A 16,243-nucleotide genomic window follows, 5' to 3' on the forward strand; every position below is an offset into this window, starting at 1 on the left:
TGAAAGTCAAGGAAGGGCAACCCCCTTCACAATGAACCCCTGCTTTTCTGCTACCCCAACTGGTAGTTCCCTGCCCCATTTGTGCAAGAGGTTTGTGGCCTTCTTCCATTATTTTCAGTGCCACAGCCTGCTTTTTCTACTGTGTGCTGTTTACTTTATTAACATAAGGAAGATTTCAAAGAGGTTATGCAATGCCTATATGTATATAGCATTATGTCTATTAACCTAGGAGCAATCCTTATGTAATCTTTATTGGAAAATGCATTAAAAAAATAAAATTATTTTCCACAGCAAAAATGGATCAATGTACAAATAAAGGTGTAAAACAAAGAGCACAATTCCTACTAAAAGATAGAAGCAAGAATTCTGGGAAGTTTGCCAACTATCTTTCTTTATGTTCTAATTTTCTAGTACTTAACAGTATGTTGACACCAAAACTGTTATAATGATTAATGATCTCTGAAAACATATAACGCTGTGCTTTCAGCAGGGAAATCAGTTTAATTCATAGGTACATCTTTCAGATATGTTATACATATACTAGATAAGGACACCAGCCTTTTAAATTGTTATTTATTTGAAATTTGTTCCAAAGGATTCAGGGGAAGTTGTGTTATACCATTTCATCTTAATTCTTTCAATAGACTTGTGTGGTAGAGCTGGGAAATAGTGACTGGCCCAAAATCATCCAGTGGGCTAAAAGGCAGAGCAGAAATTTGAATCTGCATATCCTGCTTAATGCTGCCCATTGTGCTGCACTTTCTGCTCTCCTCCTTTCCCTTGTAGTCCTTTCATGTGCCCCCAAACTCTGCTTTGGGACATTCCTCAACCCTCGAGCAGATTTGGGGGGCACCCAGGGAGGGAAAAGAAGAATGGGAAGTCACATCATGCAAGTGAAAGTCTGGTCACATGATGAAGTTGTCGGAAATCAAGCCTATATTAGGAGTAACTGGCAACACTCCCAGGCACCCGGCTTGGTCTCCTGTTGACCTCCCTGACTGCATTCCCCAGCAAGATCCAGGCTAGGTCGCGATAGGCGATTCTTCTCAGCGTGAGAAGAACACACCCCCTCCCTCCTGCTCTCCCGGCAGGGAAAAGGAGATAGACAGAAACGTTTTTACATGCTTTTATTTCTGTCTTTGAAGCATTACAGAAAACATGACTGCTCTCTTCATGCTCCAGCAGTTGAGTGACAAACACCTCCTGTACTTCCTGTACAAGAGCAAGAGGAAGAGCTCATATTACACTCTGAGCTAATTCCGGTGCATTGCCCTGTGAATTGACTGTCCCTCTGTTTCCCACGGAACAGTACCAACATTCCATCATGTGATGTTTTCAAGCTAGCAGTTTGCAGCTGCATTGCATCCATATCGTAACAGAAGTCTGGTCAAGGAAATTGCCGATGTTATCTCAGCACCTCTGTCTATTATCTGTGAGAATTCATGGAGAACAGAGAAGGTTCCTGCAGACTGGAAGTGGGCAGATGTTGTCCCGATCTTCAAAAGTGGGGTGGGGAGAAGACCCAGCCAGTCAGCTTGATGTCAATACCAGGAAAGGTCCTAAAACAGATAATTAAACATTTGGTCTGTGATTACTAATACCCAGCATGGGTTTCTCAAAGACAAGTCATGCCAGACAAAACCCAAAGAGTGCTCACTAATGGTTCCTCATCATCCTGGAAAAAAGTGACAAGTGAGGTGCTTCAGGGTTCTGTCCTGGGCCCGTTGTTGTTCAACATCTTTATAAATGACTTGGATGAAGGAATTGAGGGGATGCTCATCACATTTGCAGATGACACCAAACTGGGATGGGTAGCAAATGCTACTGAAGGCAGAATCAGGATACAAGATGACCTTAACAGATTGGAGAACTGGAGCCCAGACTAAGAAAAAGAATTTCAGTAGGGACAAATGCAGGCTTTTACATTTAGGCATGAAGAACCAGCTGCACAAATATAAGATGGTGGACAGTAGTACATGTAAAAAGGATCTAGGGGTCTTAGTAGACCACAAGCTGAACATGAATCAACAGTGTGATGCCGCAGTAGTAGCAGCAGCAGAATGAATGAATGAATGAATGAATAGCTAATGCTATTCTAGGCTGCATCAACAGAGGTATAGTGTCCATCCAGATCAAGGGAAGTAATAGTGCCACTCTATTCTGCTTGCTTAGACCACACCTGGAGTATAGTGTCCAGTTCTGGGCACTACAATTCAAGAAGGATGTTGACAAGCTGGAACGTGCACAGAGGAGGGCAACCAAGATGATCAGGGTTCTGGAAACCAAGCCTTATGATGAATGGTTGAGGGAATTGGGTATGTTTAGCCAAGAGAAGGCTGAGAGATGATAGCCATCTTCAGATATCTAAAGGGCCGTCTTATGGAAGATAGAACAAGCTTATTTTCTCCTGCACCTGATGGTAGGACCCAAACCAATGGTTTCCAGATACAAGAAAGGAGATTATGACTAAACATCAGGAAGAACTATCTGACAGTAACAGCTCTATCCAATATGGATTCTTTAGTTGAGATTCATGCATTGCAGGGAGTTGGATTAGATGACCCTTAGGTTCCTTCCAATTCTACAGTTCTATGACTCTATTATGTTGAATGTCACTTCCTGTCTTTTAATACTGGACCAGTCCAGATTAAAGTTGTACCAGAACTTTGGAGAGCCATGTCATTGTGTTTTGATTCAATAAAGTCAATAAAAAAATGGTACTACTGCCAGACATAAATAGTCACCTTTGTATAGTGATTAGTTAAACGAAACAGAAGATATCCTGATAAGTTGTTCTATTGAAGTTTTACTTTCCTGATTTCTTTTCTTTCTTTTCTTTCTTTTCCCTCTTGCAGCTGTGATATCTTTCTGATTACAATTGCGGGAATGAAGCTATTGCGGTCTTCATTTTGTAATCCCATTCACCAGTTTGTTACATTAAGCTTTACTGTCATCTTCTTCCAGTTTGACTACTATGGTAACTCTGATAACTTCTTGTTGAATTTCTTCATGATGTCCATTGTGTTTAATAAGGCAAGTGAAATGTTACTTAAAACTCTGTCACAATTTTGAGTGTTTAAGAAAAAGAAACAAAAATCTATAACTAATAACATGTGTCTAACTGTATCTGAACCTGTGTTCCTTGTTTGTTATTCTCCAAACAAACCACAAACGGTAACCAAGGCTGTTTCTTGTCTTACTGATGGTTTGTTTGGAAAGAAACAAACCATGACTTGCGCCAAACCCGGAAATGACCCCAAAAGTCACAAAAACATCACAAAACGTAACAGGGTGAGGGAGGAGGGTTTGTAGGCTTTGTCAATGGTGTTTCAAATATACAGGATTTCACTTAAACGCTTGGTGCCTTGGAACATAACTCTCACATAATTTGGGGGTTGCCTGTACTAAAATCATAAGTACATATATTACAGGTTTATTGAAGAAATGCTACAGGCTAGGGGCCAATTAAACATATTTTTGAGAGGCAGATCTTGATTAGTCTTAGAGGCTTAGAACTTCCCTAAAAGTTTATATGAGTTTATTTGGGGCAAATAAATAATAGACCTATACCCATTAACTATTGAGAAGTTGACCATGGTAGCAATATCTTGGGAAACAAGTGAATAAAATGGAAATAGCATGTGCGGAGTAGTCGTGCTGAAATTGTTTCATTCAGAGGCATGCTGAGACAATGAGTGAAAAGTACAATCTCATTGAGCTGGTAATTAGAGATTTGCAGTGACTCTGTAAATGAAATACTTATAGGATTGCTGGGTTTTGAAGATTAATTATTAGATTTTGCAGGTTATTATTTCATCACATGGATCTAAATCCCCAAGAATCTCTGAAATGTTGTGGGCTGGCCTTTAAAAAAATTAATTTGGGGTAATTTTATTCCTATGAAAAGTCTATCTGTCAGGTCCCTGCTCAAATGGCATCAGGCACTGTAACTGTATCTTTCCCAACCCTCTATGGTCCATTCTGCTTCAGCAAGAAAAGGAAATGACAGCTTCAATCAATGCACTGTTCAATCACCATAATGTTGACAACTATTTTTGAAAGATAGAAAGCACATTTTTGCTGCCACCACCTTTGGCTATGTAGAAATAACTCTGGAAGTGACAGCCAGGAACTTATTATTCTCTGAAGGTGTGATTTTTCCCATGTCTGAGCAGCAAGGCTTTTTCCTAAGTGTTGTAAGTCTGTATAATCATTTCAGTAGAAAAAAACAATCCGTGTGAAGCCACGGTTGAAGAAGCATATCCATTTTTCCACTGAGGGAAATGAAATAAACCCACAGTAGACAACATCTCCAGCTTTGTTATTCCAGGTTAGATGACACTTTCTTCATCTGTCCTCAGTAACGTGCTTTGCAATGGTGACGGGGGTCACAGCTGGCAAGGGAAGGGGTATCCCTTCCTCCTCATCTGTGACTGCCCCCCACGCCCCAAATTGTCCCACTGCTGTAATTAGGCTTGAAATAAAGCTTTCTGTTGTAGCCAGTGGAAGGAAGCCTAATTACAGTGTATGGGGCATTTGCTGTGTGGGCGGGTCACAGCTGGGGAGGGGAGAGCCCCCCCAACCTCCATTGCAATTAGGCTTAAATAGCCTTCTATTGACTACCAAATAAAGCTTCTTTCAAGCGTAATTTGAGCAAGAGAAGGCAGTGGGCACCTGTGGGCCCCAAGGAAGGGCCTCGGCAGACTTCTGAACACCTGCAAGCGCCACATTGGTGACCCATGTATGTAATCAATGCAGTCCACTGAGGATGCAAATCAACCTCACTGCTCACAGGGCATTGCTTTCCACAGCCACTTTCCTCTCCCTATTAGCTCCTTGTAGCTGCTTTTGGATGTGCTACCGCATACTGGAACATCCAGTTCAGTAAATTGCTTGGGAGCCAGAACCAAAATTAAAATGGTTCATAAAGGTATTAGGAGGGCTGTGCATGGATGATGCATTTTGGCTGTGATCCAGGATTAGAAATAGCCATACGATATGTAGGGAACTGAGACGGATTGAAATAGTGGAGGATAATTGCCCGTTAGTTATTTACTGGGAGGCTCTGCTTTCCTTTGGACCACATCAGTGAGGGCGAGAGGGTAGGTCTTGTTATCTGGGCAGCCCAGGTTCTCCTTTCACAATGCCCAGGCCTGCACCCCAGGAAAGTTACTTCAGTGTTGCTAGCACAGCAGTTTGACTTCATCCCAGATTTTTCACCCCATTTTCCCTTGAAACGGATGAATGCCAACAGCAGATTCCCTGCGCCCACTGTTTCGTCTCTGGAAATACCCTTTATGCCACTACTTTGCATGATTGCAATGGTTGTTTATTAGAGACCGTTGAACTTTAAGTTTGCCATGGGAAATTGCTGCTGTTCACATCCCCCTACAGACAGATAACAAAAGTGGAACCAAGTTGTCCAAAAGAATTAAGCCCTACAACTCACACTTCACAAACTGCAATAATCTATCTTGCCTGGTGAGTGGTGTCTCTTGAATACTCATAGAGAGTCTGATAAGTTCCACTTGGATTATTTCATCATACAACAACCCAGTGTTGTAAAGATATGTTCAGTGATAGGACAGAAATCCGCTGGCCTTTTTATTCTGATAAGCAACATAATCACCTGAAATCCAAAACATTTGTTGAAAAGGTCTTTGATATCTCAGTCTGAAATGTTTTATATGTTCAGTTGAACCCTTGTCCTTTGGCAATATGTGTGCTTGGCTCCGATTAAGGTCAAAACCTGTCAAAATTTCTTATGGAAAACGTTACAAAATGAATCTGTCAACTTAATCTGCTCAGCACAAGACCACCTGCTGGGCTTCTCCTTGAGGTTGTAATGAAACTTCCTCATCTGCAAGAAAAATGGACTGTTCTTCATTTATGGAAAGCTCTTTGATACAACTGAGCCTTTTATGAATGGTATGGGGAGGAAGGCCATTTTTAAAAATTGCCCCCTTTTTCCTGCAGTTCCTTGCAACACCTCCCATACTATTTTGGAAGTTCCTCCAGGCCTCTGGAGGCTGGATCAAATGGGGGTGGGACATAGGGGGCTGAGAAGAGGAGGGAAAATGGGTGGAAATCACTTTCTCCCTTTCCTTCATGGAAGTCTCCAAAGGATTAAAGAGCTCTCCATGAATGGAAGGTTACTGCTGGATACAACTATTTACTGATAGTAGAATTGAAACAAATTAAGGGGAAGAGTTATAAAGCTTTTAGGTTCAGAGACAAGATTCACTTGAATGACATTCTGTATAGAAAAATAGGTGAAAGCATAAACAGAAGCTAAGATGTACACAAGTCATAAATGACTTTCAGTGTTAATGGGAAGTTAGATTTGTAGAAAAGAAATTGCACTTCAATGAGGAAATCTTTATCATCGGCAACATGTAAGTCCCCCAGCTCTGCCAATTTTCTCCAAAGATGTAGAAAGATTGCTCAAAACATTCATGAGCAATGCACATTAAGGGAGATAAACACAAATTAGTCTGCAAATGGGCAAAATATTATCTCTAATTGGATGCACATAAAAGAAAAGTATTATAATTCCAATTCAACAGTGGAAGCAGTAAGATGTTTCAAAATAGGTAACCGACAGTTATGTGGTTATAACAGGGCTATGAATCTGGGGGTCTCAAATGCGGCATTAAAGCACCCCAAGCTCTGTGATTACAAAGCTCAAATACTGCAGCAGATAACAAGTTTTGCAAATTGGGCAGATTCACATAATGCTTCTGAATTTTCATGATTCACACACTTTGCATAGTTGCACAGTTTGCTCAAAAAGCCTAGCTGACTTGGTGATTTTGTGTGCTCTGCTCCAAATGTAGAGTTTTGTGAAAAAGCAAGGGATGGGGATAGAAAGGGATAGAACGGGATTGTGCACAAAATTACTTTCAGTGTTTGGTGACTTTTTCATTGGTTAGTCTGGATGGACAGGCACAGTGAAGCAGTCGTCAGTATTCAGCCAGACTTCCAGATTTATCAGACCATTTTGAAAAAGGAAAAAAAAAACCTAATAAAAAATAAGTCAAGGCAGTGTGCAACTGTGGAAGTGGGGTGTATGGTAGAACTGCATCTTCATTTACTCTGAGTGAAGGGTCACATTCCTTTTTTTGGGGGGGTGTCTTTGCAAACTAGGGGACCTGGGTGGCACTGTGGGTTAAACCACAGAGCCTAGGGCTTGCCGATCAGAAGGTCGGCGGTTTGAATCCCCATGAGGGGGTGAGCTCCTGTTGTTCGGTCCCTGCTCCTGCCAACCTAGCAGTTCGAAAGTACATCAAAGTGCAAGTAGATAAGTAGGTACTGCTCAGGCGGGAAGGTAAACGGTGTTTCGTTGCGCTGCTCTGGTTCGCCAGAAGTGGCTTAGTCATGCTGTACGCTGGCTCCCTCGGCCAATAAAGCGAGATGAGCGCTGCAACCCCAGAGTTGGTCACAACTGGACCTAATGGTCAGGGGTCCCTTTACCTTTACCTTTTGCAAACCAGAGGAGGTCAGGGACACCATACACACGGCAGCCACTCATACACCATAACCTAGTCTATTGACTACAATATAATGTTTTTTTTAATCTGAACTTTGGAGAGGGGGGCATGTGGGTGCCAGGGAAGGCCTCTGTAGGCGCATATGTGCCCACAAGTGCTATGTTGGAGACCCTTGGTCTTGGCAGTCAAAGCAGAAACCACCATAACTGAAAGTAATCTTCAAAAATGGCTGCGTGAATCACCCCACTGAAAAAGACAATCAACTGGATGTGTTTCTCCCTTTGCCTCTGAAAGATGTACTTCATCTGGAACCATGCCCTGATGTCATAACTCACAGCATTATAATGTCTGGTTATGGAGCAAGTTGCCCTGCATGTTACAGAGGGGCAGAGGAAAAGATGCAACCTGGAGCTGCTCCCTTGGGCAGTAGCTCCTTTACCTGTTGTGACCTCACCTTCCTCCCTAAGAGCATGGAACACAAAGAAGTCTCTCACACATTTAGCCATTCTATTTATATATCTTCGTTTTATTTTAGGAAGATTCTCTTCTTCTTCTTCTTCTTCTTCCCCTTCCCCTTCCCCTTCCCACATTTGTGATGCAGAACAACATCTTGGCTAGAAAGCTCATTTTTCTACAGAGAAAAATCTGGTGGATTTATCTGGTAGATGTGTTCTGTGTGCCATATGGCTATCCTGACCACTCACGTCCCTGATGCCTGAAAGATCGCCTACAGACCCTCTTGAGTGCTGAGATCAGCAGAGGGGGCTCTCTTGGTAGTTCCTCCACCTTCAGGGGCTTGGAGGGCAGGTGGCAGCCCTGGGGAGGGCATTCTCTGTGCTGGCCCCAAAGATGTGAAACTCCTAGCAGAGGTGCACAAGGCACCTTCATTATATAGCTTATGGATAATGCTGAAGATGTCCCACTTTACATTGGCTTTTGACATCAGAGATGTATGTTTTCAGGACCCAACTTTTTATGATTGCAAGTTGTTTTAAATTGTTTTTAATATTGTGTTTAATGCTGTAACCGGCTCTCAGACCTTGGGGTGAAGGGCAGGTAATTAATAATAATATTGATTGATTGATTGATTGAGTAAATATTATGTTAAAATAAAAATTCCACTTCACTTTCTATATGAACTGAATACCAACAATCCAAGAGGTAGTATAATTGTAATATAGGTACGTGGACATTGCGTGTTGTATAGGATATATATGGTAAAATGCTTTCTTTCTTTCTTTCTTTTTAAAAAAGTGCTTTTCACATACGCTGTCATAACTTTTCTGACTCTTTTGCTTTCAGCTGTGGGACCTCCTGCAAAAGTTGCAGTTCATTCTGACCTATATTGCTCCTTGGCAGATTGCTTGGGGCTCTTCGTTCCATGTATTTGCTCAGCTCTTTGCAATACCTCATATCCTTTTTAGTGTACCTGCTATTTTGTTCTGCATTCAGAGGGTTAAGGAAAGCAGGGTGTTCTTGGGCAATTTATATTAAGAAAAATATAATTTTTTTTATGTTAAAGTTTTGAAAAAAAAGTATGGATATTCCCACAGGGAGAAAATGCAATATTAAAAAAGATCCTTTGAACAATACTTTGAAAAGTGGGATATAAATTATTAAACGGATAAAAATAAGAAAAAGCAATGAGTTGAGAAATGTATTTCATTATTGCTTGTGACATTATTACTTCTTCGGTGAGGTGTGTAACTTAAAGTCTGTTTTGCTTCAGAAGCCACTCTAGTATGTAGGCAGGAATGGCTAAAATGTATTGTTGGCTCTCGGACAGATAAGGAAATTGGACAGTGACTTTCCCAGACTCTTTGGGAATCTCGGCTAATCTCATCACTTTGATACGACATTTTCAGAAATGGAAGCCCTACTAGTGGCACTGCCTCTATGTCATTAATTGGGAATAGAGAAAGTGACTGAACTACAGAGATCAGATTAGCAATAATTGTTGTTGTTATTATGATGAATGTTACATTTTTGTGGTGAAGTCATGAAAGTCTGTTCGCTGGATTATTGCTGGGGTCCTGCTGGTCTTAAAGATGTAGGCCAGGCATAGGCAAACTCGGCCCTCCAGATGTTTTGGGACTACAACTCCCAATGGGAATGTAGTCTCCCAATGATGGGAATTGTAGTCTCAAAACATCTGGAGGGCCGAGTTTGCCTATGCCTGGTGTAGGCCTTCTTTTTCCCAAGGTCATCCATTTGCTTATTGGCATGAGACCTCTTACGTTTTTTCTCCCTGTTTATTATAGAGGAATATATGCATGGATTGAGTGCCTCCATTGCCTTTGAGTGTGCATAGATATTTTTGTAATGCTTTTGATTTTGAAGTAGTCTTTAGGAGGCTTCCTCGACCCCTCTTCTTTGGTTTCTCTACCTTTCTTGCTCCTTGCACGTACTCCACAGTGATGACTTTCTGTCCTTCCAAGCCAGTATGAATCACGAGCCCACAATATTATGCCAACTGAACTTTGTTGACACTTCCTTCATCCCCATATCCTCTCCATTGGGTTTGAGAGGCTCTGAGGGCAACTCATCTCACATAATCACTAATAGGCACAGACATCATTATATAGCATCCTCTCAATAAATTTAAGGAGTTGCAGATATATACTTGATAAGTATTTACTAAAACGGCAGATAACATCAAACGTTTGATTAATTAGGCCTTAGGAGAAAAGCTGAAATGTGATTATTACTTCAATTACCAACAAAACATGTCTCTCCCATATCAGTCTCTGCAGGCACTGTATGTAACCTTCCAACAGTTTGGCTTCACCCCCAAAAGCACACTGCTGAGACAGACGGATGAAAAAAAGAAATCATTAGCATATTAGTTATTTATGACAGTAGAAGTTGCTCATATATGACAGATTAAGAAGAAATGTTAGACACATTTCAATACAGGACCCTGAATTAATTCAAGTGACAAATAGCCCAATCTATTATTCATTTATTTTTTATTTATTGCATTTATATTCCATCTTTTAATACAAAGATTTCAAGGTTCTTCCTCTCCTCATTTAATTCCCACAACTGTTTGAGGTAGGTTAGGCTGAGAGGTTAGGCACAAGGGAGCTTCATGGCCAAGTGAGAATTTGAACCCGGGTCTCTCAGGACCTCGCCAACACTGCACCACACTGACTCTGTAGCCAAAGTAAAAAGAAAAAAGAAAAACACTTCAAAATACTGTTGATTTCAATGAGGCAGCTATGCATATATTTAGAGCTCTATCATTGAACTCAGTCAGACCTAAAAGGGCTTAGCTTCAGCTAAAACGTTCTTCCAATTGGCATTCGAAGCCCAGGGACACTGAAAGTTTGGATAAATGTCAGTAATCTTGTCCATAGCATAACACTCACTGGGGACAAATGATAGACACACAACTAAGTCAGGTAAGTTTGAATGATGGTGACTCTCATCTTTTCTGTGAGACTTCCTTGCTTTTGCCTCTTTGTGGAGAAAGTTAGCAAGATAAATAGGTCAGAAAGTGCCCGAAGGACAGCATAAAAGGCAGCAACTTCATCTGTGTTACCTTAACTTGAAATTTTCAGATTCGGCAATGCTCTTCTTTCAGACTCTGGCCACTGCAATCTTTTCTACTCCGCTGAGTCCATTTCTCGGGAGTGTCATTTTTCTCACATCATACGCCAGACCAGTGAAGTTCTGGGAAAGGAATTACAAGTAAGGCAACGTGTTATACATCTGTTTACTTTATTGTTAAATGTTTTTGGAGCTTTCGAAAGCTTTCCTTCTATGCCTAACAGTTCCCACAGCTTTTCTGTGGACCTTGAAGACTGCTCTGCTTATTTTGCTACTGTTCCCGGGTATGTTGCACCAGTGGCTGTTTGGTAGAATGTTAGTCATTTTGGAAAATAAATGTATTTAAACAATCATCAGAGTGGAGTTGTCACAACCCATTTACTGTGCATAGAGGGCCAAAAGACCCCAAAAAACTACGGGAGTAAATCATAACTGCCTCAAATGTCAACAGCTATTGATTCAGCAGCCGCAGTTAGAAACTAAATCATTTCGGCCTTTGGGCAGCAGAAGTCAAAATGGATTAATACAATTTATGTTAGCCAGTTAATGTTCTGTCAGATAAGTGGTGCTGGGTGGGCAGCAAAGCTCTCACCTTTAAGGCTGAGTCTGTTAGAGCCAAACTACACATTACATGCAGTCATGTGTAAGTAAACCCTGACAGTTTACTTCTTTGCTGAAAAGCAATGTCAGCATCAAGGGGTTGGGGTAGGGGGGTGATTTTCCAGTCATTTTCTCACTTTTTTGGGGGGGCAGTAGGGGGAGCAGGTTGCAGCAGCTCTCTTACTCCCCACTGCTGTTCTCCCCAGCCCCAGGATTCCAAGTACATATTTGCAACACCTTTCTGAAGCCCAGCCAGGGTGGGAGGGAGCCATAGAACTGAAGTCAGATGGGCAGGGTACATATAACAAAATTATTATTAAGCAGCAAGGAGGGAATGGAAATGGGATGGCACCCAGGGCTGGATTTAGGTTTGATGAGGCCCTAAGCTACTAAAGGTAATAGGGCCCTTTATATATCCAGCTGTCCTTTGTCAACAACAATTTGTCACTGTTTTTTGTCTTGAATATATGCTATATGGTAATTTATCAACCTAATAGGTATCTAAAGCCATTTGCACATAACAAAATATGCATTATATCAAAGTAATTGTTGAAAAGTCCATGCAGAATGTAGGCACCCTATATATAGAAATGAGCAAACCAGTGATATTTTAGGGAGCAGATTAGCAGGCGGGGCCCATTATTTACAGCATAGGAGCCTACACAACACAAAACACTGTTGCTGTATGTAGGTTTTATTTTATTTGTTTATCTTATATTGTGGAAATGTACATCCAGTTTTTTCCCCTTTAATTTTTTTGGGGGCCCCAAGAGAGTAGTTTTTCTAATGAGAAAAACAGCTTCAGAATTTTGTTACACACACTTTCGAGCAACATGCCACTTGCAACCACTCTCCTGCGTATATTCCCAGGGCATTTCACATGCCACAAAGCCATCAACATAAACTCAGTTCTATGCCCCCAATATGTGCTGGTAGCCTTTCTAATGGTATGATAGCTGGAACGCATAGTAGAGTAGTTGTGGCCCACTTGCTAAGCATGCCATGTCGCTATAGGTACACTGGCAAACGCCACTGTGTGCCTTCAGAAAAATCCTAGCAATAGGATCAAAGTGGCAATAAACAGAAGCGCTTTTATTTTTCTTGCTTTTCATTCTTCCTTCCTTCCTTCCTCATGAAAGGTATACTATAAAAGTGCTTGCTACACATATGCATGCCATATGGAAACATCTTGTGTGAAATGAATGCAAGTTGCGCAAGAGGAGGGCTGTCGTTTTCTGCAAACTCCCATTTTAAGCAGGGTTGCAGGGTTTGGTTGATTGATTGGCCAGATTTATTAATTTTGAATAAACCTTTTAGGTTATTTTTAATTTACGTACCTATATAATCCCCTATGGTGGGTGCCATCTAAGGAGAGGCATTTGTACGGGTCTTTCATACTCTGACATATTCACGCATCACCTTAATCCAAAGAGAATACTTTCATTTTCAGAATCCATGTGCAGATTTATGCAAGTTCAATAAATTAATTAATCCATCAAAACTTATTCAATTAATTAAGATATATTTAATTGGATGGCAGCCCTCATGTCAAGGGATTTATTCAAGAGACATTCCTGATGGCTTGCATTCTGTGCCTGCAATGATTTCAGTTGATCACATGTACGCGCACGTGTGGACATGATGTCAATCACAGCCTACAAGAACAAGTCATTCATTTTGAATTACTTCCTGCTCCAGCGTAAAGAATCATTGCCCCACATATTCATTCCTGGCAGCTTGAGACAGAAAGAAAGAATCAAGATTCTAGTTACATAACCAGGATAAGTCAGGTCAGATCTCCAGAGCCTTCTCTCTCCTCCTCTCTTCCCAGTGAGCTTCAAGCGCTGTGATATCCCCAAACTCTGAAGATACCAGCAGGGTCTGTTTTTCTCCATCTCCTATTCCTCAAATGTCCACCTAATAAGAACAGTAACAAGTGTTTGGTTTTTGTGGTTTTAGGGAACAGAAGCAATTTTACGTGTGTGGCTATGAATGGGTAGGGGAAAGGCTAAAGTGAGTTGTACAAGTTGTGTATTTACTTGAGACAATTCTTGATTTTTTCAGGAAAGAGTTTCAGAATCTATTGTTCAGTGCCAATAATTTTTAACACAACAGGGAGCAACTGTTCAACCCTAGAGAGTGAGATGGCATCTTAGGCAAGGGTTAAGTTCCGGGCAGAGTGCATGCATGCAAAGTCGTGTATAGGCCAGAACCTCAGACTCCCTGGGATTGCCGCCCTCCAGTCCAGCCAGGGCCCTAGAAAACTGCCTCTCTCTTCCCCCTTTGGTAGCTCTTAAAGCTCACTGCATGGCACTGCTTCTCTCCCACCTTCCAAATACAGATCAGGAGGTCGGTCTCCACTCCACTCGGATATTCCTTGAGAGCCTTTCTCCCTGGTTCCCCACTTGAGAGGTCTGTCCCCCAGAGGCTGCAGCCAAAAGCATAAAACTGCATCTGTGTTAAGCAAGATGCATGTAAGATGTGATCGCACTGTATACAAAGAACAAATGCATCCTCTGAGTACCAACTTTTTCATCGCCACAACAGCACCACTCACATACAAGTGGGAAGGATCAACATGATTGTCGAAATCCAAAGCTTTGCAGAGATGTAACAAATATTTAGGGGAAAAACTTAAGGGGGCAACCCCCCCCCCCGAAAAACCAACCCAATGAGGACTGAGATGGAAGAGCCTCCATGCTTGCTTTACGGTAAAAATAAAAGCAAAGAGAGATGTGGTGAGGGACCCCTCATATCAAATCCACTTTAAGCCTGAAGGAAGAATCAGTTCCCAGTCTGATACTCCACAGAGTATCTAGCAATAAATGCGATACTTTGCCATGCTAGGTTGGTGAATTATGGACTTTAAAACATTATCTATAACCTTTCCAGGATTAATGATAATCTTTATTCAGCAACATCATAGAATGATAAAGTTGGGAAGATAGTGATCTCATCTCTCTGCTTTCTTCAAAACACAGAATCAATCTCTGTCCTCCCAATGCATGCAGATAGAGCAGGCATAGGCAAACTCCAGCCCTCCAGATGTTTGGGACTACAATTCCTATCATCCCTAGCTAACAGGACCAGTGGTCAGGGATGATGGGAATTGTAGTCCCAAACATCTGGAGGGCCGGAGTTTGCCTATGCCTGAGATAGAGCATAGTGTGCCAGATCAGATGAAGAAGACTGGAATCTTCCATCTCAGAAAATACCTGAAAAGAAATGGTTTCTGATGATTCCAAAAAGTGAGCCAAGCCAAGCCAAGCAAATGCAACATTTTAGGAGTAGACATAGAACCACAAATCTGCCATCTTAGACCACCCAGTTATGGGTGTCCAAGCACCCATAACTGTCACTGAATTTGCTTGGAGATAGAATCACTTGTTTTCCTTGAAGAACACCTGCATTTTAAATTTAGGCTTATTTTCTAAATGTTGCAGTCCTTGCAAAATGAACCAACAGCAAATACATTGTGCCCAAGGAATACACCCAATGTTGGTCCCTTGTTGGTGATGAAATCATCCCCGAGTGGGAAAATGTTGTGATCTGTCATTAATTTCTCAGCACAGTCCCTTGACTGATCTAACTGGATTCTTGCTTTCTTCCTTCTCGTGCATTTAACATGAGCCCTACTCCCCTGCCCTCAGTTTGTTCTTGGCTTCTATTTTCATCTAGCTATTCCTTTTGTTTCCTTAATTTATTTTTATCCACATGCTGTTAAAGAATTTTCTCTTTTACATCTGCTTTGATGTCAGCTTTTTATATTTCCTATTAAATTGTTCTTTGTTATTTAATCATTTCCAGACTTGTTTAGCCGCTTTTCTTCGCCACAATATGCTGCTCTACAGCATATGTAAAAATGGCCATGATCCAGCTTGCTGTGTGAGGGACAGGATATGGAGGCCATATATGTGAAGCAGCCATATTCTGCAAGATACTAGAAAAGAGATGTGTGGCGATGAGTGAGGCTTGTCTGTTCCTCCTCTTTTCTGTCACTTTTAGTTCCTGCTCAGCACTGTCAATCACAAGCTCAGCCAAAGCCCTCTGCTTCTTTCCATGTGGCACAGAAGAACACAGTGCCCATTCTTCGAATAGACTCTTGCTCTTGGAATAAGTGTCCTGAGATGGGTACCTAGATCAGTAGATGACCCCATGTAGCAAATGTAATGTTCATGGTGCAAGACACAATTTAATTTCAACAACAGGACACTGCTGAATGAACTGGTGTAGATGATCCATGAGTCTTCTCCCGGGGTGAGGGGTGTGGGTTTTTTTTGTGGGAGCAGGAGATGGAGACAAAGCTGTTTGTCCTACATAGAAAGCTAAAGGGAATTACATTTCTATCCTGTTTGAGACTGTGCAAGTGAATGAGCCTTTAATGTCTGGGCAGATGTTGGCTCATTTATCAGCATTGCTGAAGTATAGATGGGGGCAGAGTTGGCAAATTAATTTGTTGCAGGGTCTGATTCTTCTGTTCCCACTCTCTCTCATAGGTTGGTTTGTTTGCTGTTGTCATTGCTAGTATTTACCTGTTTTATTTACGGGTCAGCGTGTAAATAAGTCCATGCCTCATGCCCAAAACTTGTAAGGAATGACAT

The 16,243-nt window shown here is 41.5% G+C and overlaps 1 protein-coding gene across 1 annotated transcript in view; it reads left to right on the forward strand.

Moving 5' to 3' along the window:
* PCNX2 (pecanex 2) overlaps positions 1–16,243 on the forward strand; it is a 109,696-nt gene that overhangs the window by 57,508 nt on the left and 35,945 nt on the right. The window contains exons 22-24 of the mRNA XM_083433868.1: positions 2,856–3,033; positions 8,793–8,901; positions 11,054–11,183. Of these exons, the coding sequence (XP_083289994.1) occupies positions 2,856–3,033; positions 8,793–8,901; positions 11,054–11,183 (417 nt within the window). The remainder of the gene's footprint in view (positions 1–2,855; positions 3,034–8,792; positions 8,902–11,053; positions 11,184–16,243) is intronic.

Source organism: Podarcis tiliguerta, assembly GCF_965153285.1.
Source record: "Podarcis tiliguerta genome assembly, chromosome: 3".
NCBI classification, from domain to species: Eukaryota; Metazoa; Chordata; class Lepidosauria; order Squamata; family Lacertidae; genus Podarcis; species Podarcis tiliguerta.